Source organism: Podarcis bocagei, assembly GCF_964188305.1.
Source record: "Podarcis bocagei genome assembly, chromosome: 3".
NCBI classification, from domain to species: domain Eukaryota; kingdom Metazoa; phylum Chordata; class Lepidosauria; order Squamata; family Lacertidae; genus Podarcis; species Podarcis bocagei.
This window is the reverse complement of record NC_138127.1, coordinates 63474252-63498698: the sequence shown is the minus strand read 5'-3', so window position 1 is coordinate 63498698 and position 24447 is coordinate 63474252. Positions and strand designations below refer to the sequence as shown.

Here is a 24447-nt window from a genome sequence, read left to right as displayed (position 1 = left end):
GCCTTATCTTCTGTGAATTTTACAAATCCCCCTTTAAAGTCATCTAAGATGGTAACCATCACTACAGAATTCCGTAGTTTAAGTAAAGGGTAAAGGGATCCCTGACCATTAGGTCCAGTCGTGACCGACTCTGGGGTTGTGGCGCTCATCTCGCTTTATTGGCCGAGGGAGCCGGCATACAGCTTCTGGGTCATGTGGCCAGCATGACTAAGTCGCTTCTGGGGAACCAGAGCAGTGCACGGAAACGCCGTTTACCTTCCCACTGGAGCGGTACCTATTTATCTACTTGCACTTTGACATGCTTTCGAACTGCTAGGTTGGCAGGAGCAGGGACTGAGCAACGGGAGCTCATGCCATCGCGGGGATTCGAACCACTGACCTTCTGATCAGCAAGTCTTAGGCTCTGTGGTTTAACCCACAGCGCCACCTGCGTCCCATAATTCCGTAGTTTAGCTATGTGCTATTTATCTTGAATCTTCCAACCTTCATCTTCATTAGATGGCCCTGGGTATGAGTGAGGAAGTAAAATATCTCTTTATCCACTTTCTCTACAACATGTGTTATTATAGACACCTTCACCATGTCCCCCCTTACTCACTTTTTTTGTAAATAGAAAAGCCGCAAATATTGTAATCTTTCCTCAAAGGGAAGTTACTCCAGTCACTTTTTTTGTGCAAGTTTCTTTTCCTTTTTCTTCTGTTCCTTTTCTCATTTGAGCACAAGGCATCCATTTTTTGAAGGAAGCCTCATTGTCATAAATAGATTCCTTGTCTCTGCTCATTAGCCATGCTGACATCTTCTTGAACTTGGTGCTATCTTTCCTAATCTGTGGTGTGCATTATAGCTGAGCTTCTATTGTTGTGGTTTTAAATTGCCCTGAAGCTGTCTGGAGAGATTCAGCTCTCAACAACAACTTCTTCTTCTTCTTCTTCTTCTTCTTCTTCTTCTTCTTCTTCTTCTTCTTCTTCTTCTTCTTCTTCTTCTTCCCACTCCCCTAATTTGTTTTGGAAGTTCTGAAAAGCAGAATTTGAGGACATCTGGAAGGTCTGTCTTCTGTTGACTTCAAGAAAGTGGGCAAGTGAGGGAGCTTCATAAGTTGTGAGCCAGGATGTCTATGTGGACTTGAACATGAAGACATTTGGGTTTTGTGTATCTAGTTTATTTGCTGAATGCAGTTTTCTTGGAACTTCTTTGGATAACTTCATGGTCCGTCTTGTTCTTTCTGCTCTTGTATGTAACTTCTACACTCTGCACAACAGTTAAACAGTATTCCAAGTGCCAAAATGACAGAACAGCTAGAATCCATAACAATTGAAGTAATGGATGTGTCAAATCTTGTCTATTTGAAAATACTTGACTGTGGTCAAATATTCTATGAAGCCCAGAATCTTCTGCAGGTTTTTAACGGATGAGCTTAAACATATAAAATATGCATGTCACAGATCCAGCAGTCTGAAAAGGAACCTGCACCTCAGGCTGGTGATATATCTGAAGAAGCTGAAGAATCCCAGTGCCGTGGCTTTACATTTTTTGCTGAAGAAGAAGGCTATGATGCAGACAGTGAAAGCAATCCTGATGACAGTGAAAGCAAGGATGAAGGTAAGTCTGAACTTAATTTCATGTGATGCACCCATGGTTTTCTCAGATACATCTTGGTTTACGTTCCAGCTGCATTCACATGTGTGCATAGTAGTTTTCCAGCTCTGGTGGTTGAATCATGGTTTGATGGTGAATCTTTAAATACAGTGGTCCAGTTCACATGTCATGGTAAAACATAGTTAACAGTTTACCATGATTGTTCTGATCTCTGCTCCTCCACTTCAGTGCATGGGAAAATGGACCACAATTCCTGTACAGTATTAGCATTATGTCTGTACTGGGCATTGTGGTTTGTTTAATTCCAAACCACTATCAGCAAGCCAAGTACAAACCTTGGCTATTGATCATCATCTCCAGTTCAAACGTTAACACTAAGCCAGTGATCGTGTTTCTTTCTCCAGTATAGTAGCAGGAAAGAACAAAGCGGGTGAGATTGTCACACTCATGGTAAACCATTAAATATGGTTACCATGATGTAAGAATACTGGAACCCTGTAGGCTTATTTGTTCTGACAACTTGTACAGATGAATCTGTACTGGTTTTTGGCTGGCTGTCATCTTAAAGTCACATTTGCTGCTTATTTTCACTCATGTTTTGTAGTCTGCTTGCCTGAGTCAGGAGAGGAGGAGCATGTTGGCAGCTTTGCCTATGATCTGCAAAATTTAAAAATATTACTACTGAATCACAGCAGTTGCTGCTGCTGTATTCCTCTGGTTCCAGATTTCTTATGAACTTGTGAAATGAGTAGACAAGTTATAACTCTTGTTTTATTTTGCTCATGGGACCTGTAATTTATTATTTTTTTTAATTGATAGTGGTACTGTATTTGAAGCTTTCCGTGTACAGCTCAACCTTTTATAAAGCAGGCGCTTTGTAGGTTATGGTTTTCCTTAAGCAGGATGGCACAAAAGTGTCAGCATGCAGTAGTGGTGGTGAGGCATAAGCACATCAGTAAATAGAAAGATTTAAAAAATGGATTATTGTAGTGTATACGCTTGTCAATCTGCAACCCACTGCCCGATGAGTCCCTTAGTATATGAACATGCATGGTTTACTTTGTGCATTTCTGCATGATAATTGTATGCTTAAAAAGACCCCAGTTGTCTGATAACCACACCAGATCCTTGTTAATTAAAAGTTGGGCAGTAGGGGCAAAGCTCCACAAAATAGGTAGGTAGATAGGGCAGAGACTAGCTGAATTTCAGCAGATAACCATGCTCCTTCCTTTCTAGGAACAGACATGAAGAAAGATAAAGGATGTTTCGGCTATTCCAGTTTTGCCAGTGACACAGCAGAAACCCTCATTCAAGGGGAATTAATATATCCTGAAATCTGTATGTTGGAATTGCATTTACTCTCTGCTAGCAACCCAAGCCTAGATGTCCTTACACATGTTTTCCAGAGCTTCTTGAAAGCAATCAGGCTGAAGGGAAAAAATGCAATGTTACTTATGCAGCAGGTAAGTGACGCCAATTCTATGACTTTGCACATATATAGTATACATATCTGCTATACAGTAGTTCTACAACAGGGTCCCACACATTCACAAGTCTCTGCTCATCTGTCCCTGAATTACCTGGCCAGTGTAGGTGGGATAGAAAGTTGGGAAGGTCATAGACAATTCAAGGAACCTTTCAAGCGCGTGATCCCTATTTTCTTACCTGCCCCCCCCCATTGCTTTCCTCTGTTTTAGGAGAGCCATCAGTGTTCCAATGGCAGTAATCATTTCACCAAATCACATCCCAGCTCAGACCTATTTGCATGCGCATGAATCAGCTTGCCTCACACTAGCAAAAGAGGCAGAGAATACCATTCTCAGTTGGCCTAGAACAGGCATGTCCAAAGTCCGTTTCAGGGGCCTAATCCGGCCTGCCTGTTGATTTAATCTGGCCCCTGTGGCAGTATATGTCCTGGGGTAAAATCCTTTAAAAAAAGCTCAACAACTTTGGGATAAAGTTGTATGTTCACTTCATCAAATCTGGCCCTCTGAAAAAAAGTTGGGGCACCCCTGGCCTAGAAGCATAGGATTTAGAGCAGTGTTTCCCAACCTTTTTTGGGCAAAGGCACACTTGTTTGATGAAAAAAATCTCGAGGCACACCACCATTACAGCCCCGTGACGTCAGCGCGCAGCGTCACGCCGGGAGGGACGCACGAAAGTGTAAGTTTCAATTTTTTCCCCTCCCCCTTGCCGGGGAACCTCCAAGCTTTGGGGGCGGGGGGGGGAGGAGGCAGCAAAGCGAGGCAGGAAGGAGAGCGCGGCTTGGCTGGGTGAGCTTTGGCAGGGGCAGGGAATGAGAGCCGCGAGGCGGGCGCTGCGGACGGAGGCGCTGCCCGCCGAGCTCGCAGGCAGCCAGGCAGGCAGACGGCGAGAGCCCAGCGCTGGGCGGCCTCTCCTCGCCGCCGCCGCCCCGCCTCTCGCCGCCCAACTCGCCCGCCTCCCTCCAGGCAACATCTCGCGGCACACCAGGCAACATCTCGCGGCACACTAGTGTGCCGCGGAACAGTGGTTGGGAAACACTGGTTTAGAGTAAGTGTGGGCGAGAACAACAGCAGAAGTGAGCAACAACCAGAATGTCTCTTTTCTGGAAATGCTGTAAGAGTGCTGGACTTAAGGACGCAGACACAATCTCCAAGGCTTGAAGAAAACAAAAACAAGATCTGTTCATTGTGCAGTTCATTAAGCACTAGTGCATCTGTAGGCCACATTCCCATATATCTGTTCTCTATTTGGTAGTCATCTTAATGTCGTTAGGATGGTCTTCAAGTGAAGGCAAAGAGTAAGAGCACTGAGGTAACTCTGCAGTTGAGGTAATCAACTGGGAGAGGAAGTCTGAGGGGACAGGACAAGGTCAGGCAAAGCCAGCTTAGAAGGAGGTTGGGACTAGTACTCAGCCAGCCACTAAGCTGAAGCCCATTTTCTAAGGACACACTTCCCTATCACTTGGCAGGCATTTTGCTAATTCAAGATGATTGTTCAGTATATAATTTTTTATTTTATTTCTAGGGAGCTGTGAAGAGTCTCTTGGTAGGGTTCCTCCACATATTGACACAGACAGATTCCGATTTTCATGGTGAGTTATAAATAAAAGCAGTCTTTACCTTTTTGGGTACTTCTCACTTGGGCAGGTACTCTTAACTATAAATTTACAGGTCTCACTGAGCCATGAGTTTAGCATTACGTTCATACTGGCCCCAATGAGTATCACAGAGTGTTTGTTGTGGGGGAGGAAGGGAAAGGAGAATGTTAGCCGCTTTGAGACTCCTTAAAGGGAGTGAAAGGCGGGATATCAAATCCAAACTCCTCTTCAAATGAATTCCAGAAAATTGTAAGATTGAATGCTTCTCGGTTTAAAGAAAGAAGTATAGCCACGGTGGGGCAATAGCCCTAAGTCAATTTATGTTTTGGGTCTCAAGATTTTTGGTTGACAATGTCTTCTGCCAGAAATGTCTTCTTCTTAGGACATAGATTGAAACTAAGAATAATGGAGTATGTGAATATTACGTCATTAGAATCTTGACTTCATAGTATGTATCCACTAAACAGTGGTATGAAGAGTTTGGTGACAGCCTGTCTTGAGTCACAGGGGCAATTGTTAAGTATCATGTTATGTACCTAAATAATGTGACTTAGAATTTTAGCAGCTCTTCATACCATTGGAAAGTTTCTATTTTTCTTCCTAGGAATTTTTGTTGTTGTTTTAATTCCACTGTGCAAATGTTTTGATTCTAGTTTGCTTTGAGAGGTGGTCTGATAGTATATACAGCGCTACCTCGGGTTACATACGCTTCAGGTTACATATGCTTCAGGTTACAGACTCCGCTAACCCAGAAATATTACCTTGGGTTAAGAACTTTGCTTCAGGATGAGAACAGAAATCATGCTCTGGCGGCGCAGCAGCAGCAGGAGGCCCCATTAGCTAAAGTGGTGCTTCAGGTTAAGAACAGTTTCAGGTTAAGAACGGACCTCTGGAATGAATTAAGTACTTAACCCGAGGTACCATTGTAGTGCTGTTGCATTGTTTAACCTAGATAAGTATTAATCAGGCTATCATCTACCTCAGAGACCCTCCTGCTCCTGGGGACAAGGCACTTTGAGGTTTTCCCAGTATACAATGGGATAGAAATGTTAGTAGCAAAACTATTTTATGTTGTTGAAATGCTTATGTACCAGCCTGTAAGAGCTGCATATCTTTTTCTGGTGACAATTCTGTGCAGGATCAGTGGTTGTTCTTGATGTTTTCCTGTGTTTTAGGAGAAATATTACCCAGCAGTGCAAGAACTGCTATCAGGGTGGGGAGAGGGGTTGACCGGGTGACTTCTTGGATTCTAGCTGCTTATTTTAATAACTTTGGTAGTTTTGATAACATTTTAAAATGAATGATGCTGTTGCTTTTCAGCATGTCAGCAGGTGCTGGTGGATCTGCTGGTGTCTCTGATGAGCTCAAAAACCTGTTCAGAAGAGCTGACTCTTCTTTTAAGAATCTTTTTGGAAAAAACGCCATCTACGGTAATTTTTTTAGAATGAAATGAAGTACTTTGAAGTACGCTGCCAATGTTGATATAGTAGCTATTTTGTTTTTATTTAGGATTTTCAGAGTGAAGTGGTATGTCAGCCCCCTAATCACATAGTGTGGGTGAAGCAGGTGCCAGCTACACATGGCTGGCAGGCAGCAAGCGAGCAAACAAGCAGGATAGGCCAGTAGCCGAGAGGGAAAGCCATTCCTGCCACATCTCTCCTTCTCTCCAACAGCCTTCCAAACCAATAAGAATGCTATGGGATGGGCCTTTCTGGGTCCAGCAACCCTCTGCCCTGCTCTTAGATCCCTCCCCCTCAATTCCAAAAAAATTATTAAGAGCCACAATTGAAGGCCCTGCTCCCCATGGGCAGGGGGTTGGCAATCCTTGCTGCAACTAGACACATTGTCATTACAGGTAACTAGTGTCTTGCACAGGGGTGGCCTTCTGGGGGTGGCACATATACACAAAAACACATATACTCAAACTAATTCCTATTAGCTGCTGCCACCCAAACAATCTTACCCTCTGGAGCTGGCACGCTAAACGGGTCTTACCACCCCCACCCACAAGCAAGTCAGAGCTTAAAAGTTATTTCTGCACTGGGAAAAACCTGGGCAAAAAGAGTTTTTAAGCTCTCTGGCTTCCATGGATTTAATTCATGTAATTTCAACCAGGTGACCTTCAACTGTGTAAAGTTGAAGCAGCACATGTTCAAGGTGCATCAGTTACAAGTTACTTATAGAAGGATATTGTAGAGTTGGAAAAGGTCAGAAAGGGGTCAACCAAAATAATCAAGGGGATGGAGAAATTCACCTTTGAGGAAACTGAATATTAGTTGTCTCAAAACAACTTTTTGAGCTGCATCAGTTTCTTTAAAGTAAGCTAATTGAAACTGTTCATTCTTGCAGTTTAGGGTATATAGCAATGAACAGTTACGTAGTTCCTGTCTTATTTTCATTTCTTTTAGAGCACGTTGCTCAAAGGAATTCTGAAGATTTTGGAGACAAATACCGAGATGAGGCCCTTACAGCATATCTCATTTCCTTTGCATCAAATACCAAATTCAGGAAGTAGCCCTTCGCAAAAACCAACTCTTAGTTTTGGCAGCAAAACCATAGGACTACTAAGACGAGCAAAGTTTGCACAGACCAAGAAGGAAGCAGAGGGGGAGAGCTTGCCTCACCATCTACTTTCTTCTTGGCATGTTGCTCCAATCCATTTGCCTCTGGTTGGGCAAAACTGTTGGCCGCATATGTCTGAAGGTTTCAGCATCTCGTTGTGGTTTTGTACGGAACGCATTCATGAAGTAGATGTTTCTTTAGAGAAAGCAAAAAGAATGAAAAGGAGGAGCAAATCACTGATTTCACACGACAGCAGTTTTGATGATATGGGTAAGTCATATTCTGTAATACAATAAAACTGAATCTGTAAAGATATATATAGAGAGGGAGAGTGTGTGTGTATAAAAATCAGGTCATTCTTCTAGCTGCATATAGTGCCACACATTCAGATGAAAGAACATTGATTCCAAAGAGAGCTTTTTTGAGTTGAAAGATTCCAGCTATAGATAAACATTACACATTGCTGTTCTGTAAGGAGCTCCAAATCACAGTATAGTGTATTTTTAAAAATACTTTTATTTATTTATTTTTAAATATAATAGGATAAAAAAAACACTTTTCAACAAAGCAAGAATCAATGGAGTACAAGAATATGACAATTCGAGTAAAGAGAATTATTGCAAAAGCCAACATACCATGCATATTTTTATTCCACTGAAACATAGGAGTTTGGAATTTCATAGAATCATAGAATTGTAGAGTTGGAAGGGATCCTGGGGGTTTGCTTACCCCTGCTATAAATAGTTGGCTCTTGAAGTTTTCTTAGCATGCGTGAATCATAAGTCACACAATAAGCCATTTGCTTACAACTGTATTATTTGCTTGATACTTTCCAGATCCTAGTTTAAGTTGAAGGTTTTAACATATTTCCATGTCTTAATACAACAGATCAGCAGGCTCTTTAGTCATTTTCACCAGAGGTTTGAGGCTTAAATCTGCTTCCCTCTCCCCGCTTTCTAAATGGGTTTCTAATATGCATGCAAATCTACCTTGGCTGGGATGCATGCTTCTGTTTTTCCATTCTCAATTGTCTCCTGCATTAATAGTGTTGTTGCTGTTGTTGTTTAGTCATTTAGTCGTGTCCGACTCTTCATGACCCCATGGACCAGAGCACGCCAGGCACTTCTGTCCTCCACTGCCTCCCGCAGTTTGATCAAACTCATGCTGGTAGCTTCAAGAACACCATCCAACCATCTCGTCCTCTGTCGTCCCCTTCTCCTTGTGCCCTCCATCTTTCCCAACATCAGGGTCTTTTCCAGGGAGTCTTCTCTTCTCATGAGGTGGCCAAAGTATTGGAGCCTCAGCTTCATGATCTGTCCTTCCAGTGAGCACTCAGGGCTGATTTCCTTCAGAACGGAGAGGTTTGTTCTTCTTGCAGTCCATGGGACTCTCAAGAGTCTCCTCCAGCACCATAATTCAAAAGCATCAATTCTTCGGCGATCAGCCTTCTTTATGGTCCAGCTCTCACTTCCATACATCACTACTGGGAAAACCATAGCTTTTACTATACGGACCTTTGTTGGCAAGGTGATGTCTCTACTTTTTAAGATGCTGTCTAGGTTTGTCATTGCTTTTCTCCCAAGAAGTAGGCGTCTTTTAATTTCGTGACTGCTGTCATCATCTGCAGTGATCATGGAGCCCAAGAAAGTAAAATCTCTTACTGCCTCCATTTCTTCCCCTTCTATTTGCCAGGAGGTGATGGGACCAGTGGCCGTGATCTTCGTTTCTTTGATGTTGAGCTTCAGACCATATTTTGCGCTCTCCTCTTTCACTCTCAATAAAAGGTTCTTTAATTCCTCTTCGCTTTCTGCCATCAAGGTTGTGTCATCTGCATATCTGAGGTTGTTGATATTTCTTCCGGCAATCTTAATTCCGGCTTCGGATTCATCCAGCCCAGCCGTTCACATGATAAATTCTGCATATAAGTTAAATAAGCAGGGAGACAATATACAGCCTTGTCGTACTCCTTTCCCAATTTTGAACCAATCAGTTGTTCCATATCCAGTTCTAACTGTAGCTTCTTGTCCCACATAGAGATTTCTCAAGAGACAGATGAGGTGATGAGGCACTCCCATTTCTTTAAGAACTTGCCATAGTTTGCTGTGGTCAATACAATCAAAGGGTTTTGCATAGTCAATGAAGCAGAAGTAGATGTCTTTCTGGAACTCTCTAGCTTTCTCCATAATCCAGCACATGTTTGCAATTTGGTCTCTGGTTCCTCTGCCCCTTCGAAATCCAGCTTGCACTTCTGGGAGTTCTCGGTCCACATACTGCTTAAGCCTTCCTTGTAGAAATTTAAGCATAACCTTGCTAGCGTGTAAAATGAGTGCAATTGTGCGGTAGTTGGAGCATTCTTTGGCACTGCCCTTCTTTGGGATTGGGATGTAGACTGATCTTCTCCAATCCTCTGGCCACTGCTGAGTTTTCCAAACTTGCTGGCATATTGAGTATAGCACCTTAACAGCAACATCTTTTAAAATATTAAATAGTTCAGCTGGAATACCATCACTTCCACTGGCCTTGTTATTTGCAGTGCTTTCTAAGGCCCATTTGACTTCACTCTCCAGGATGTCTGGCTCAAGGTCAGCAACCACACTGTCTGGGGTGTACGAGACATCCATATCTTTCTGGTATAATTCCTCTGTGTATTCTTGCCACCTCCTCTTGATGTCTTCTGCTTCTGTTAGGTCCCTACCACTTTTGTCCTTTATTGTAGTAATCTTTGTATGAAATGTTCCTTTCGTATTTCCGATTTTCTTGAACAGATCTCTGGTTTTTCCCATTCTATTGTTTTCCTCTATTTCTTTGCATTGCTCGTTTAAGAAGGCCTTCTTGTCTCTCCTTGCTATTCTTTGGAAATCTGCATTCAATTTCCTGTATCTTTCACTATCTCCTTCGCATTGGAGGTCTTTAAGCAGAGGCTTGACAACCATATGTCAGGAGTGCTCTGATGGTGTTTCCTGTTTGGCAGGGGGTTGGACTCGATGGCCCTTGTGGTCTATCCCAACTCTATGATTCTATGATTTTGCTTGCCTTCTCTCCCCCGCTATTTGTAAGGCCTTGTTGGACAGCCACTTTGCTTTCTTGCATTTCCTTTTCATTGGGATGGTTTTAGTTGCTACCTCCTGTATAATGTTACTATCCATAGTTCTTCAGGCACTCTGTCCACCAAATCTAAATCCTTAAACCTGTTCCATTAATAGTGTTAATGACATACAATTTGCGAGAAAAGCTCAAGGGTGTTTTGCATATGAAAAACTGCAGGCAATTCACCATTCTTAGCTAGCTATAAATCTATCAGTGGTTTTCCCTCACTCTAGGAAATGCAAAAAGGAAACAAAATGGACAGGAAATCTGGGCATGCCTGCGATGTATATTTCAAATCTAGCTAGGACTCTAGTTTCAACCATGTTATGGAATGCTAGCTACATATTTATACTTTATAGAATGCAAAGCAGTTGCGCTTGTCAGCATCCATTGTTTTAACTATGTACCTGATATAACCGTTTTTCTAGAAGAAAGCAAAGCTGGAATTGATCACCTCAATTTAGGAGATAAACTTCTTGAAGATGGTTGCCTTCATATATTTTCACTGGGATCCAAAGCATTGATGATCCAAGTGTGGGCGAATGTGAACACTGGAAGTTTCACATTTCGGTACTGTAAACTTGTTTGTACACACTGACAAATGCATTATTTCTTCTTCTGTTCTAGTAGGTTTAATGTAGGGTCCCGTTCAGGGAATTTTAAGCACAATACAGGCAACCACCCATTTTCACGGGGGTTATGTTCTGAATTACCACACCCGTCAATTAAATAATGTATATTTGAATCCCCATTGAAGAAGCCTGCAAACACCCCATTCCACCCCTTTTTGTGATGTTTTGGGGTTCAGTGCGATTCATGTGTGCACAGTCATGTACATATTGAACTGCATAAATGGTGGGTTGCCTCTGCTATGTTATCAGGAGATCATAGAATTCTTAGCAATGATTCTTATTTATTTTTAACTAACTGCAGTCAGTCTTGTTGCTGCTTGGAGCTCAGGGAATGAGATGCATAAAATGGGTCAGATGATTTTTACCCATCGTCTGTTTTAGATGAGTTTTAATTGGTAATATCATGCTGGCAATTGTATTTCCCGGAGCCTAGTTGGAGAAGAAATCTGTACAGTGTGATAAATAAGATTTTCAAGACTTACAAAAGTGAACATTAGGGAAAAAAAGGATTAATTTACCTTATTACTGAAGGCACAGTTGGGCCATGTAGTATCCTGATAAAGAGGAATGAAACAGAAAAAAGTGCTCTGAATTGCTTTGAATATTTTCTTGTGTTTAAAAAAAAAAAGCAGGGTAGACAATAAACTGGCTGAAAAATTACACTGCAGCAGAGGGATAAAACAATAGCTGTGAACAGTTTCAAGCATCCATAATAATGCAGGTGGGGAGGTTGTGCCAACAGTTCTTGTTCTTGAAGTGAAAAGCAAACCAGGAGAACATTTAGGTCATCTCTGATCATCCTGTCACAGTGTAATGATGAGGAGATGGCCATGAACTGGAGCACTGTTGTTTAAACAGTAATAACTAAGGGGGGGGGGAGGTATAGTGGAGAAGGAGAGGATCCAAGCTTCAAAGAACTATTACAGAAAAAGGGGGGAAATGCCCCAATTAGTTGTAGGCAGAAACCTAGAAAATGAGCGGCAGATAGTATTTTTGTCACTAACATCTCTTGGTTCAGTCTATAAAAGCAATGAAAAACATGACAAAGTCTGTATGTATTGGAAACCCAACAGACATAGTGTTCCAGAGTAGTATTTTATGCATAAATCTAAAAAAACATACCGCAATTTAAAAGGATGACAGACTGGCATATTCTCCTATTTTCATAGTATGTGTATGGACCCAAATGATGAAATGAAAGCTGGGCTATTAGCCCAAGCGGAAACACCTGAGAACACATTCCTTGTAGGCACGTGGCAGCATATGGCACTGACATACCAGCAACAGCCAGAAAGCAAGAAAAACATCCATGGAACACTGTCCTTATGGATTTCTGGTCAGAGGTAATTCCCCAATGTGGTAAATGATAGAACTATTATCATTAAAGAAGCTCTAGAGGCATTTGCCTTCTCTCTAAATTGGAACGTGATGAAATATGGAGGAGGAGGAGGAGGAAATGCTCACAGCTGAAATAATGGAGTGGTTTCTTACCCTTCTGTTTCTGTTAAACTGTTGCTGCTGGAATCCTTCAGTATCCTTAAATGAGCTCTTTGTACGACTTGCCATCCTAATTAAATTTCCACTTGCAACCATAAATGCCAATGAAATTGTTGTGATTGTTTTTTATTAATTTTATTAAATATTTATAAGCGGCACTTTCATATAAACAAGGCGGTGTTAAAATGCACCAAGATTCGTACTCGGCTAATACTGTATGAAAGAGCTAACGGCAGGCAGGCCTGGAAGGTGGAGGTGGCAATGTAGAACTGGCAGTGAGAACCTGTTCCAGGGCAAGTGGGAAGGAAATGGTGAAGTCAGAATACAGGTGCACTTGCTTGCTTGCAGCTGCAGCAGCAGAGAGCAGGCTTGACTGTTGACATGGCCTTACCAGTAAAGTTGCATGGGGAAGAAGAGGATGTTAAATAACCTTCTTCAAGCACCTGCCCTAAAGATCTTGCATCTCTCTAGTCTCACTGTTAAGTGGATTTATATATTATTGTTTCCCCCTTGAAGTATGCATTATAGTCTTTATTCTTAATATATCAGACACATGACTGATACATTTATGTCCATTTGCTTTTCTGTGGTTCTTTGGTCTGCTTCAGTGAGAGATGTTCCTGTTGGTCTACCAAAGAACATCCTCAGTATTTGCTGGGCCTGGTGTGAGGAAGCTCTATATTAATTGGTTGCTTGAACCAGGGTAGGGTAGCAGCAGGAATGGCTACTGCAGAGATTGAGGCTGTGGGCCCAGATGAGTGTCCTTTGTGCTATCAGCCATCTGGTGATCTAGGAATGATAGGTGCAGCAGGTATATTTGAAGCACTGTCAGGGTATCTGAAGCACCCTGTAGGGGTGTGGAGCCAATTGTAGGAGATGGCTTCCATTTTATTTTACACAGCTTTCAATTTAATTATCACAGAAGAAGTGAAATTACCTATTATAAGCCCTTTAATCACTCTCGCTATTCAATTGAAATTGTTCAGGATATACTAAAGCTTTCTTCTTTTTCTTAGAAAACCCGAAATTAGTTTAGATTATACCCTCCCGAGGAAAACAAGCTTATCTTCTGACAGCAACAAAACCTTCTGTATGACTGGCCATTATACATCATCCCAAGATGAGTATTTGCAGTTGGCTGGAAGATGGGACCTGGGAAATCTGCTGCTCTTCAATGGTAAGTTTGTTTGTTTTTGCCCTTATGTGTTGCTGGTTATCTTGTACTAAACTGGTACCAGATATGAAAGAGGTTTTTAAAACTTTATTAGTGCCGTGCCATAGTTCTTATACCTAAAAAAAAGACAATTAAAACAAAAGAAGAGCCTTCTAGATCAATGGCCCATCTAATCCAGCCTCCTGGTCTCATAGTTGCCGGCCTGAGGCCTGTAGGAAACCTGCAAGCACAACAAACACTCTCCTTCCTGTAGTTTCCAGCGACTAGAATTCTGTATTTCTGTGACACTTTAGCTGCAATCCTGGTCTCCTTTTGTTTCCTTTTTTCATATGTTTTGCTCCTTTAAACATTGTTTTTTTAAAATAAGAGCTGCCTTGAAGGCAGGATATAAGTCTTCCTACTAAAATAAATAACACTGCTGCTTTCTGGAAGGTGGCTGCCAAAAGGTGACTCAAAGAGCGTTGCTGGGGGAAGATCGCGTGTGAGGGCAAGAGCACTATCTGAGTCATTGTGGTGCCACATGGAAACCACATTGTTTCAGTTCCTGATATTATGGAAGACTTTTTATTAAGCCACTTTGAAAGATTCTTGGGGCTGTAAACTGGAATAGGTCTGTTTTTAACTTTAGCACCATCGTTGAAGTAGTGTGCAACTTAGACTGTGTTGTTCGGCTTGTTCTTGCCTTGTGACAGATACCACACATTCAGGTCTTGTTCCATAGAAGTAATAAAGTATATTAGCCGGTGGCTCATGAATTTTGGCCACTGCAAATCCAGTGATCCGTGAAGATACATATTTGCACATTGCATGCCATGGGATTTCCTGTGGCTTCACATCTTGCGTTGCTTCTTTGAACGCAGATGCAGGCATGTCATCCACATGTGCAGTGTAATATGAGAACCAAACCTATGGGGACCTGTCTATCACTTATGAACTAAGATGTTGGTGAGCTACAATAGAAGTATTATTTATTGTACTTGAGGCAGCATATATTGAAACACATGTTTTTGTTTTTGTAGGTGCAAAAATTGGGCTAGAAGAAGCATTTTATCTTTATTCTTGTGGACCAGACTTTACCTCTGTAATGCCTTGCAAATATGGCAAAACAATAAGTGATTATACCAAATACATAGATAAAGAAATTCTGCAATGTGAACAAATCAAAGAACTCCTAATGACAAAGAGAGAAGTGGACACTGGACCTTTAACGGTAAGTTTGTAATCCTAGTACAGTACTAAATCTCTCTCTCTCTTTTTCCCATTACAGCATGAAAAATGAATGAGAAATTGTAAGCCACAATGCTCAGTGGTGACATTTATTTTAGAAGCATAGCCTAATTTGTCTCAAGTATTCAGGGCAGGTAACAAATACCAAGAGTGTTTCTCTCCTACCCAAAGTCTTATTGTCTCAGGCCTGTGTGGGGAACCAGTGACCCCTCCAGATGTTGCTGAACCACAATTCCAATCATCCATGGCCATTCTTGCTTGGGCAGATAGGAGTTATAGTTCAGCAACATTTGGCTACCAGAGGCTCCCAAGCCCTGGTGTATCTGTGATGTTCCCTTGGTCACTTGACTTGCATTTGGTTTTAACCACACTTTCTGTGACCACATTTTATTGGGAATAGCATTTGTGCCCAGGCCATCTCAGGCCACATCCTGATCTAAAATTCAACGCGTATGGCAGTCTTTGCTGCCCCATTAGTTCTGTTAATGCTGCTATTGCAAAAAAACAACAACCCCAAAACAAGTTCCAAAGACCATAAATGGAATAGGTGGAGAAGAGGGGATATGACAAAATGAAATGCAGCGAGATGTGAATCTAACTTATGGTACAAATATCTCAAACTCACTCCTCAACTTATTCAGATGCATTTTGTCTCCCTGAGAAACCTTTATTTATTCCTAACTTATCTCCTGTAGGTTGTCTCCTTTCTACCCTATAACTTAACTTTGTTTTCCATGTATCTCAACTCATAGTTACATTTCTGAAAGGCTAGTATTATTTCATTAAATGCGTAGGGATGAACTGCTGTGCCAGCTATGACAGTGGAAGCTCAAAAGAAAAGTGGTGATTTGGGTAAAAGCTGCAAGCTCCTTTAATGTTGTCTTGTATTTCAGGAAAGCCTTGCTACTGTTTACACCACTTGCTGCCCTGGCCACTATACAATCTATGAGCCAGTAATCAGGCTTAAAGGTCAAGCGAAAACCATTCCTTCCCAACGACCTTTCAGCTCAAAAGAAGTACAAAGCAATTTGCCAGATCCTTATTACCTGAAAATGCTACAGCCGGCAGAATACAAAGGTCTTCAGGGCATACTGCACGAGATTGGTGGAACTGGGTCCTTTGTCTTCCTTTTTGCTAGGGTAAGATGCTGAAAAATTGCTTTACCTCTTAGTGCATTTGTCATGGCAGACTTTCAGGTCTTTTGATTGCTAGTATGTGGGGAAGCAAATAAAGTGAACTGGTGCATGAAACCTAGGCTGCTCCCAAACAGGCACCTCATAGGGCTACTAATAAGGAGCATTGTTGTTAATGGGGGTATAAGGAAAATGCTGTCAGTAATTTTTTTATTTTTCTGCTGTAAGCTGTAAGCAGAACTACAATCAGGGATATTGCACTTTTTTGTGTGTATAACCTGCTACGTTTCATCTACAGCAGCGTATGTGACACAACAGGTATGGGTGGGGAAGCTGCAGTTTACGTACAGTGATTCCCCCCCCCCAAAGGCCCAGCAATTCTTTTAGCATTAATTAAATAATTAAAACCTACGTTCTTACTCATTTACTGATTGCCCAGTACTGCCCATAATGAAATCCTAACCTACCACTTCTTGCAAAGTGTTTCAAAATTTGTTGTGGTTTGGATGTGCAGGTTGGAAGTCTTTTAATTAGGAAGAAAAGCAACATTACTAAAACGGAATTGACTGGAAAAATAGCAGGGTCTCGTCCCCAGTCCCCCCGCCCCATTGCCATGCCAACTCCAGGATGGTGAAGCAATTTGTCTGTATGTGACAGAGGCCCCACCCTTACATCCCCACCCCACCCCACCCCGGGTTTGGATTTTGCCCTTCAGAGACTATGCTGTTCATAGATTCAGGAGTACTGGATTAAAATCACTTTAATTAATAATGGGTGACATCCAGTGGACCACTGTGAAGTCCAGGGGACTGCATGGGTGAGGAAGGGTAGTTCCAGCATGGCCATTTCCCAATTTGCTTGAGGCACTCTTGAAGCACTTGAAATACACTACAAAGGTGGCCTAAATAGGCATTAAAGGTAAATGGATCCCTGACCGTTAGGTCCAGTCGCGAACGACTCTGGGGTTGCGGCGCTCATCTCGCTTTACTGGCTGAGGGAGCCGGCGTACAGCTTCCGGGTCATGTGGCCAGCATGACTAAGCCGCTTCTGGCAAACCAGAGCAGTGCACAGAAACGCCATTTACCTTCCCTCTGGAGCACTACCTATTTATCTACTTGCACTTCAACATGCTTTTGAACTGCTAGGTTGGCATTACTTAGTTGTTATTCTGTCCAGTGCCTTGTTTGGTGATAGGATTGCACATGGTCTAGTCTCCCTTTACAAATCAACCCCTGCAATAAAGGCCTAAAATGTGCCACCAGTAGAGGCCAAGAGCTTTCAGATGAAATAGCTCCTCCATGATACCTATAACAAGATAATCCATGTGGGGCAGGACAAGTAACACTGAAGTAACACTCTGTCAGACATGCTTTATTACTTAAGCGGCATATTGGCTTATTTTTAGGTTGTGGAAATCAGCGACTGTGAAGAAACCCAAGCTTTGGCTCTGAAAGTTATCCTTGCCTTAACCAAACACAATCAGCAGAGAATACACGAGTTAGAAAACTGCAATGGTTATTCCATGATTCATCAGGTGTTGATAAAGCCCAAATGTATTGTTGGATTTCATATTTTGCAGGTAAGGTGCTCTGCTGAAACCTTCTCTTTGCATTAACTGATCTTGGCAAAATCGTTAGTCTTTTCACATTCACTTCTGGTTCATAACCACAAAACTGAATCTTTTTGCTGTCCCTCTGCAAGACTCTCCTTGCAGGATGCTGCAGTGAGAAGATGATTCATCTGAATGAAAATGGGCAGTTCATACTAGATGTAGAGTCTAGAGCGGTGATTCAAGATGTCAAGCTGTTGGAAGAGCTGCTACTTGATTGGAAGATATGGTCTAAAGCCCAGGTGATTTGCACAGATCAGAACATGACTGCTCCACAACAAAATCAAAGTTAAAATATGGTTGTTACCAGAATTTGATATCTCTTTATTCCCCCTGGAAAGTGTGACGTGGTTTCCAAGGTCCCTTGGACCTCTAATGACCTAGATATATCCAAGAATACCCCCAAGCTATGCATTTTCTCCTTTAGAGGGTGTGCAGCCCTGTCCAGAACAAGCAGTTGGCCTGTCTTCTGAATGTGCACTTATATAGAAAAGATTTGCTTTTTAATTCACGTAGGGGATCTCAAGCTTTTAGGGACCCAAGGGTACATTTGAATTGAAACTCAGGAGCACCACAAAATACCCATTTTACAGTAGAAAAAAATGGCAGTGTTCAGAGCCCTCCTGCAAAGTGGGCACCTCCAAACACCCCAAAATACTGTTCCAGCCTAAACTTCAGGGTCCTCTCAATTTTAAGAAAAAAATGTAGAGGGGTTGTGGGGCTTGGGAGTTGCCATAGTGCTCAAAGGTGCCCTGCTGGGAATGGATGCCTGTATAGGCAGCTCAGTTACCTATTGTCTTCATGGTTCCCCTGGCAAACTTTTTCCTTGGTGAAATTTCTCCAGTGGTGTTAAAACAAATCTGTATTCGTTGTGTAAATGCTTTCATTGGTATACCAGTATCAATATATCTATAACCAAGGATTTTAAGAGCACGTTGGAGAAGTTAAACATTCTGCAATATATCCTCCCTGCTTTGTGAAGAGAACTGGGGCAGGAGGCAGAAGATGCAGTTGTCACCTGTACCTGTGTTTAGGAAATAGTTAAAAGTGCAGAAAAGCCCCATCCTCCTGAATAATCTTCATAATTCTTAATGGTTATTACACAAGTTTGACCACAAAAAACAGCCTCAGCAGGAGCATATGCAAACTTCTGATTCACAATCATTTTCAGATTTGAATTCAGGTTCAAATGTTGGACTGGTGCTAATAGTACTTTAGACGGAAGCCTAACAAATATTTTGCTGCTGTCTAGATGTAAAATGTAAGTCCTGCATTCATTTGTGACCGCTGTTATGCTAAGCGCACAGGATGTTTTTCATTGACATCCCACTAACAATCTAGATTTCTGAAGTTTTGGGTTGCCTTGCTGGCTACAGTTTTTTTTATTCTCCCAGCATTGCCAATACACTTTTGATGGCAACTTGCTTCTAACTTCATTTTGATTTTTTGTGTGCCTAAGACTACTTCTCTTTTTGCAGCCAGGTGTTTGGGAAACACTCTTATCAGCTCTGGAAGTCCTTATCCATGATGATCATTGGCAGCAGACGTTTAACATTAAGCAGCTCCTCAAAGCTCAAGTTGTGCATCACTTCCTTCTCACATGCCAGGTTCTGCAGGTAAGGCACCACAACCTTTGTTTTGAATGTTTCAGATTCTTGTCTGTAGGAGTGAACATGTACATGATGGTTCACAGCATCTGACTCACACTCCCCCTCTTTCTCCAGCCCTATTAATAAAGATATTACATATAGTGATGATTTTGAACAGAAACAGAAACTGTTGAATAGTGAAAGCCGGCCGGCTTTCCCAACTTCCACTGATGCCACTAACTGATTTATGATGATTTTAGTTAGATCTGCAAATGCCATAAGTCCTATTTAACTGTTATACCTCTACCCCTGATATCAGGCAGCTTTTGCTGGTGTTCTGGTGTAACATTTGCAACAGATAGCCCTTTCTACCAGTGCAGTCTTCCTGTGCTACTTAGAACCCCAGTACTCCAGAGTGCTTAATCAAATGGGGAACCTTCATAATTAGAAAAGGCTCTCCTGCTGTAGAAGTTACACTAGAACATGTAGAAGCCTATGTGGTGATTGGGGGAGGGGGGTACAGGTACATAGCTCCACAGCCTTTTTCTACTCATGTTGCTCCTTTAAAGTATATCTGAACAGGACTTGAGATGACCTTGCACCACAAAAAGTATGCGCTTCTAACTTTCCTGGTCTGTAGGTCCCTCATGCCTCATTGGAATATTCTCCACAGATGCCAGTTAATGCAGATGATAGCTATAGCTGAGATAGTAGATATGCATTACATTAGGTTTCAAAATTGCTTGATAGCAAGTTTCCATTGGATCACACACACGCACAAGTTAGGGTGGACCTTAGTGCTGCAAGCTATAATGCCAGTGTTTACAGGACCATGCTTGTAACATTGCCAATTGATCCTAAACCTTAAGTGTTGAGAATTGGTATCCCAGAGTAATTACCTTACAGATACTTCTAAAAATTCTAGATTTTGAAGGGGCCAATGGATCTGATTCAATCTCCTGTTTTGAAAGAGATAAACCATTGCCAGCAGGGAGTTTTCTGACCATTTCTTGGAAAAGGTTATAAATAGCAGCTGTACATAATACTGTAACAGGCCCTCTGCTATACATGCATGTATCCTAGAAGTCTGAGTACAGGTAAAACAAAGGAATACAGTTTCGTCAGATATATATCCTTGAACAGTACACAGAAGGAAATTGTGGTTTTGTAGGACTCTATTTGTTTTTCTCTTTGTTTCTTTCTTAGGAGCAGGAAGAAGAAAACTTCACATCTATGCCTACAGAAGTTTGCACATCATTTGTGAAAATAATTGAAGAAGTACTTGGTTCTCCCCCAGATCTGGAATTGCTGGCACTGATCTTCAATTTCCTTTTAGCAGTTCACCCTCCTACTAATACATATGTGTGCCACAATCCCAGAGACTTCTACTTTTCCCTGCACATAGGTAAAGTATTGTTTTGACCTGAATCAGAAAATAAGAAACTAACTATATTAATACCACAGAAACATAGCAGCTTACCTTTTTTCAACCCCTGCCCTCTTAGTTTTATAGCTTCTACTCTTGATTTGTTTCCCCAGATTATATTCATACTTGCATTCTGATTGGTTTATGGTAGCAGATTTTTAGTCTCTCAGCCCTATTGTATTGAATTCAGAGCTTGATGTTCAACATATTTGACAGATTTGTAAAAAGCTAATACAGTTGCACCTTGGATCCTGAACACCTTGCGAGTCAAACATTTTGGCTCCCGAACACTGCAAACCTGGAAGTGAGTGTTCCGGTTTGCGAACATTCTTTGGAACCCAAACATCCGACGTGGCATCCGATTGGCTGCAGGATGCCACGCCTTGGTTTCTGAACATTTTGGAAGTCGAATGGACTTCCAGAACGGATTCCGTTCGACTTCCGAGGTACCACTGTACCTGCAAAATAAATCTTCTGATTTTAGGGATAAAGGATTTGAGGCCTTAAAAAGTGACTTATTCAAAGTTGCTCTGTGCATTGGAACCTTGGATACTAGCTGTTTCACAAACAAGGTTGTACTTTATCAGTATCTTGCTCATAAACGTTCATGTCATCTTGGTCCTTGTTGCATGTACAGACACTGAAGAGTCAATTCTGTACGTTTGTAGAGTGTGTCGTTGAGCTTGGTAAGATGTACTTATGAATAAATACACACAGGATTACACTGCATCTTTGTCAACACCCTCTAATATGTTTGTTCAGAGTGGCTCCGATGAATCACATTACTGGTCAAGACTTAGCGTAGTTCAATGTCTCCACTCTGTGCAAGGAATGAAATCTTCTGAGATGTTAAATTCCCTTGTTTGCTTTTTCTAGATGGCAACATTTTCCAAGAGAAGGTCCAATCCATTATGTATTTGAGGAATTCCAGCAGTGGCGGAAAATCTATTGACAGTCCAGCACTGGCAATTACAAGTCCAACTGGATTTTCAGCTGTTTGTCAAGAAAGTAAGTAATTGCCACAAGACCTGAGCTTCCCAAGTTACAGTGAAGTGAGAAGTGCAGCATAGAAGCTTAAAGGAACTGATTCAGGCTGGTGTAGGCAGCTGTGGTGGTGAAGTAGATACACTGTTCCTGCCTTGCCTTAGGAGAGAAGGCTGGAGCAGGGTGCACATTGCAAACATTATAGTGGTGCAGCTGACCTGCCTAATGGTATGTGAATCCAGCCTTGGCAGAATTGGTGGCAAAGCTCTTGCTAATGTTTGGTGCCTGATGGACATGAGAATAGCTTACAGGAGATTATTAGAGGTTACTGCCAACACACTTCCGCTGCGCTTTACTGCTTGTGTAGTAGCACCTCAATAAAACCACTTCTTTCTGTTTGTAGCAGAGTTTTCCCCAGAGGCAGAGGACAAGAACAGGAGTCATACTTAAATTCACAGTCAAGAGCTTCTTTATTGCTTGACTGGTTGCACAAGCATTTCTGTTACTATTACATACAAGCTGTTTACATTCCTTTATCTCTCCAGCACGGTATAATCTCAGTCCAGTAATTAACAATCCTGACACAGCAAAACTCACCGTATCAGCAGCACACATTGTCTTGCTTCCAACCTTGTTGTCAGCGTGCGTGCCGACAGCGTGTGTGTGTGCTTTCCTCGTGTGGAAATTGCAGCCTGCCTTTATTTGCACATCCCTTTATTTGCACATCCAGCTGACACCAATCAATCCATTGTTCTGCTGAGGTCCAGCGCCGAGGGCCTTCTGGCGGTTCCCTCGCTGCGAGAAGCCAAGTTACAGGGAACCAGGCAGAGGGCCTTCTCAGTAGTGGCGCCTGCCCTGTGCAACGCCCTCCCACCAGATGTCAAAGAGAAAAATAACTACCAAACTTTTAGAAGACATCTAAAGGCAGCCCTGTTTAGGGAAGCTTTTAATTTTAATAGGTTATTGTATTTTAGTGTTTTGCTGGAAGCCGCCCAGAGTGGCTGGGGAAACCCAGCCAGATGGGCGGGGTATAAATAATAAATTATTATTATTATATAAGCCTAGAGTGCCACTCCTACACACTAAAGAAAATTCCGGAACCCTCTTTAAAGCTTCCAGGAACTTTTTATCTGTTTCTTAAAGAATGTTTTCCTAACAGAGATGTAGGAACTTCTAACATTAATATAAGGGTGTCTGATATTTAACGCTCTTAAAAAAAATAGATTAAATTGAAAGCAAGGGGCGATATTCAGCTACATTTTACTTAGAGTTGACCCACTGAAATTAATCAACACAAATTAGGGCCATTAATTTCAGTAGATCTACTCTCAGTAAAACTTAGTTGCATACCACCCATGGTGATTAACGAAGTGTGTGCATTTCCAAAAGTGTAGTGAGTGTGCATGTCCAATTTGGAAGATACTGGGATAAGATCTTCCACTTCCATTTCTCTCTTCAGTGCGGAAATTGTTTGGGGGTATTGGTCATTCGTTTTCAGAAAGCTGTCTCTGTGAGTTTCTGTATGTAATTGCGAAGCTCTGGCTGTGAAGCTGTATTGTTTACACAGCTGCAAGATAAGAAAGTGAAATCATGCACATGCGCATGGCATTATGTGAGCAACTGAGAGTTTTGGTTTTAGTCTACTGAGAGGATGCAAGCAGATCTGCTGCTGTGGGGACCCACAGTGGTCTCTGTATACAGCAACCTACACTTAATCTACCTAGAACAATCTTGTGTTGCTGATCAATCAAGACTCAGGGCCAATTCCGCTTGCTTCACTGCCGACTGTGTTTCAGCTCTGCTGACGTCTGGTGGGAAGTTTGCTGGGCAAATCTGTTTATGGCAGCCTTCACACCATAAACAGCCACAGAAATGTCAAATTACACAGCTATTCTATGCCCAAGACCAGTGTAGTCCTGGAACATTCTGTATTTAGGACTTCTGAAGTATTTCCTACAAGTCCTGGTGCTCTGCTTGCCTTGTGTACTGAAGCATGACTCAGAAGACATGTGTGACATCCGTTTTACTTTGGAGGCATGATATAAAATGCTGTATGAACACTTTGTGTGCAAAACCAATTAACAGCCTATATTTAGCTGACATTAATTATAATGCAGCAGGAAACTTTTTCAAGAAATGGATGTTCTCCAGTAGCTTGCTGTAGGTAACTGTTATGAAATATAGTCCTTTCTACATAAAGGTCCTGACTTATTATGCTTTAGAGTCTCTGCTTTAGAGACACAATACATGTTAACAAACAAATGTTTGGAACAGAGCTGTGGTCTCTCACCCCCAGTGTAGATGTCCCCACCCAAAGTTCAAAATCCCTGATTACTTGTGTTTCAGACCATGCTAGTGAAAAAATGTGTGCTTCGACTGGAGAAACAGTGGCAAGGAAAACTTAAGCACTCCCTTTTAGTCCCTTTGGCATTGATGCAAATACATAGCAATGTGAAAACATATTTATAAGATGCCAAATAAGTTTCCACCTTCAGTTTATCAGCAGCAAGTAATAGTACATTACCAACCTTCAAAACAGTGGCATACTGCTTATATTATAGTGGTGCCCCGCAAGACGAATGCCTCGCAAGACGGAAAACTCGCTAGACGAAAGAGTTTTCCGTTTTGGAGGTGCTTCGCAAAACGAATTTCCTATGGGCTTGCTTCGCAAGACGACAATGTCTTGCGAGTTCCTGCTGGTTTTTTCCCCTCCCCCCCTTTTTCTAAGCCGCTAAGCCGCTTATCAGCTGATCCGATCAGCAGATAAGCCGCTAAAAGCCGCTAATAGCGCTAATCCGTCAATGGGCTTGCTTCGCAAGACGAAAAAACCGCTAGACGAAGAGAACCAC

General features: G+C 42.0%; 1 protein-coding gene across 4 annotated transcripts in view; it reads left to right on the top strand.

The window, feature by feature from the left end:
* The window catches only part of LYST (lysosomal trafficking regulator), a 75596-nt gene that overhangs the window by 16438 nt on the left and 34711 nt on the right, over positions 1–24447 (top strand). For 3 of the 4 annotated variants that reach the window (XM_081186188.1, XM_081186186.1, XM_081186185.1), the window contains exons 8-22: positions 1443–1599; positions 2833–3059; positions 4606–4672; positions 5999–6108; positions 7087–7510; positions 10756–10897; positions 12129–12302; positions 13473–13633; positions 14650–14840; positions 15751–15996; positions 17396–17569; positions 17692–17841; positions 19078–19215; positions 20395–20593; positions 21491–21622. In XM_081186188.1, the coding sequence (XP_081042314.1) occupies positions 1443–1599; positions 2833–3059; positions 4606–4672; positions 5999–6108; positions 7087–7510; positions 10756–10897; positions 12129–12302; positions 13473–13633; positions 14650–14840; positions 15751–15996; positions 17396–17569; positions 17692–17841; positions 19078–19215; positions 20395–20593; positions 21491–21622 (2692 nt within the window). The remainder of the gene's footprint in view (positions 1–1442; positions 1600–2832; positions 3060–4605; positions 4673–5998; positions 6109–7086; positions 7511–10755; positions 10898–12128; positions 12303–13472; positions 13634–14649; positions 14841–15750; positions 15997–17395; positions 17570–17691; positions 17842–19077; positions 19216–20394; positions 20594–21490; positions 21623–24447) is intronic. The other variant, XM_081186187.1, reaches the window with a different exon arrangement.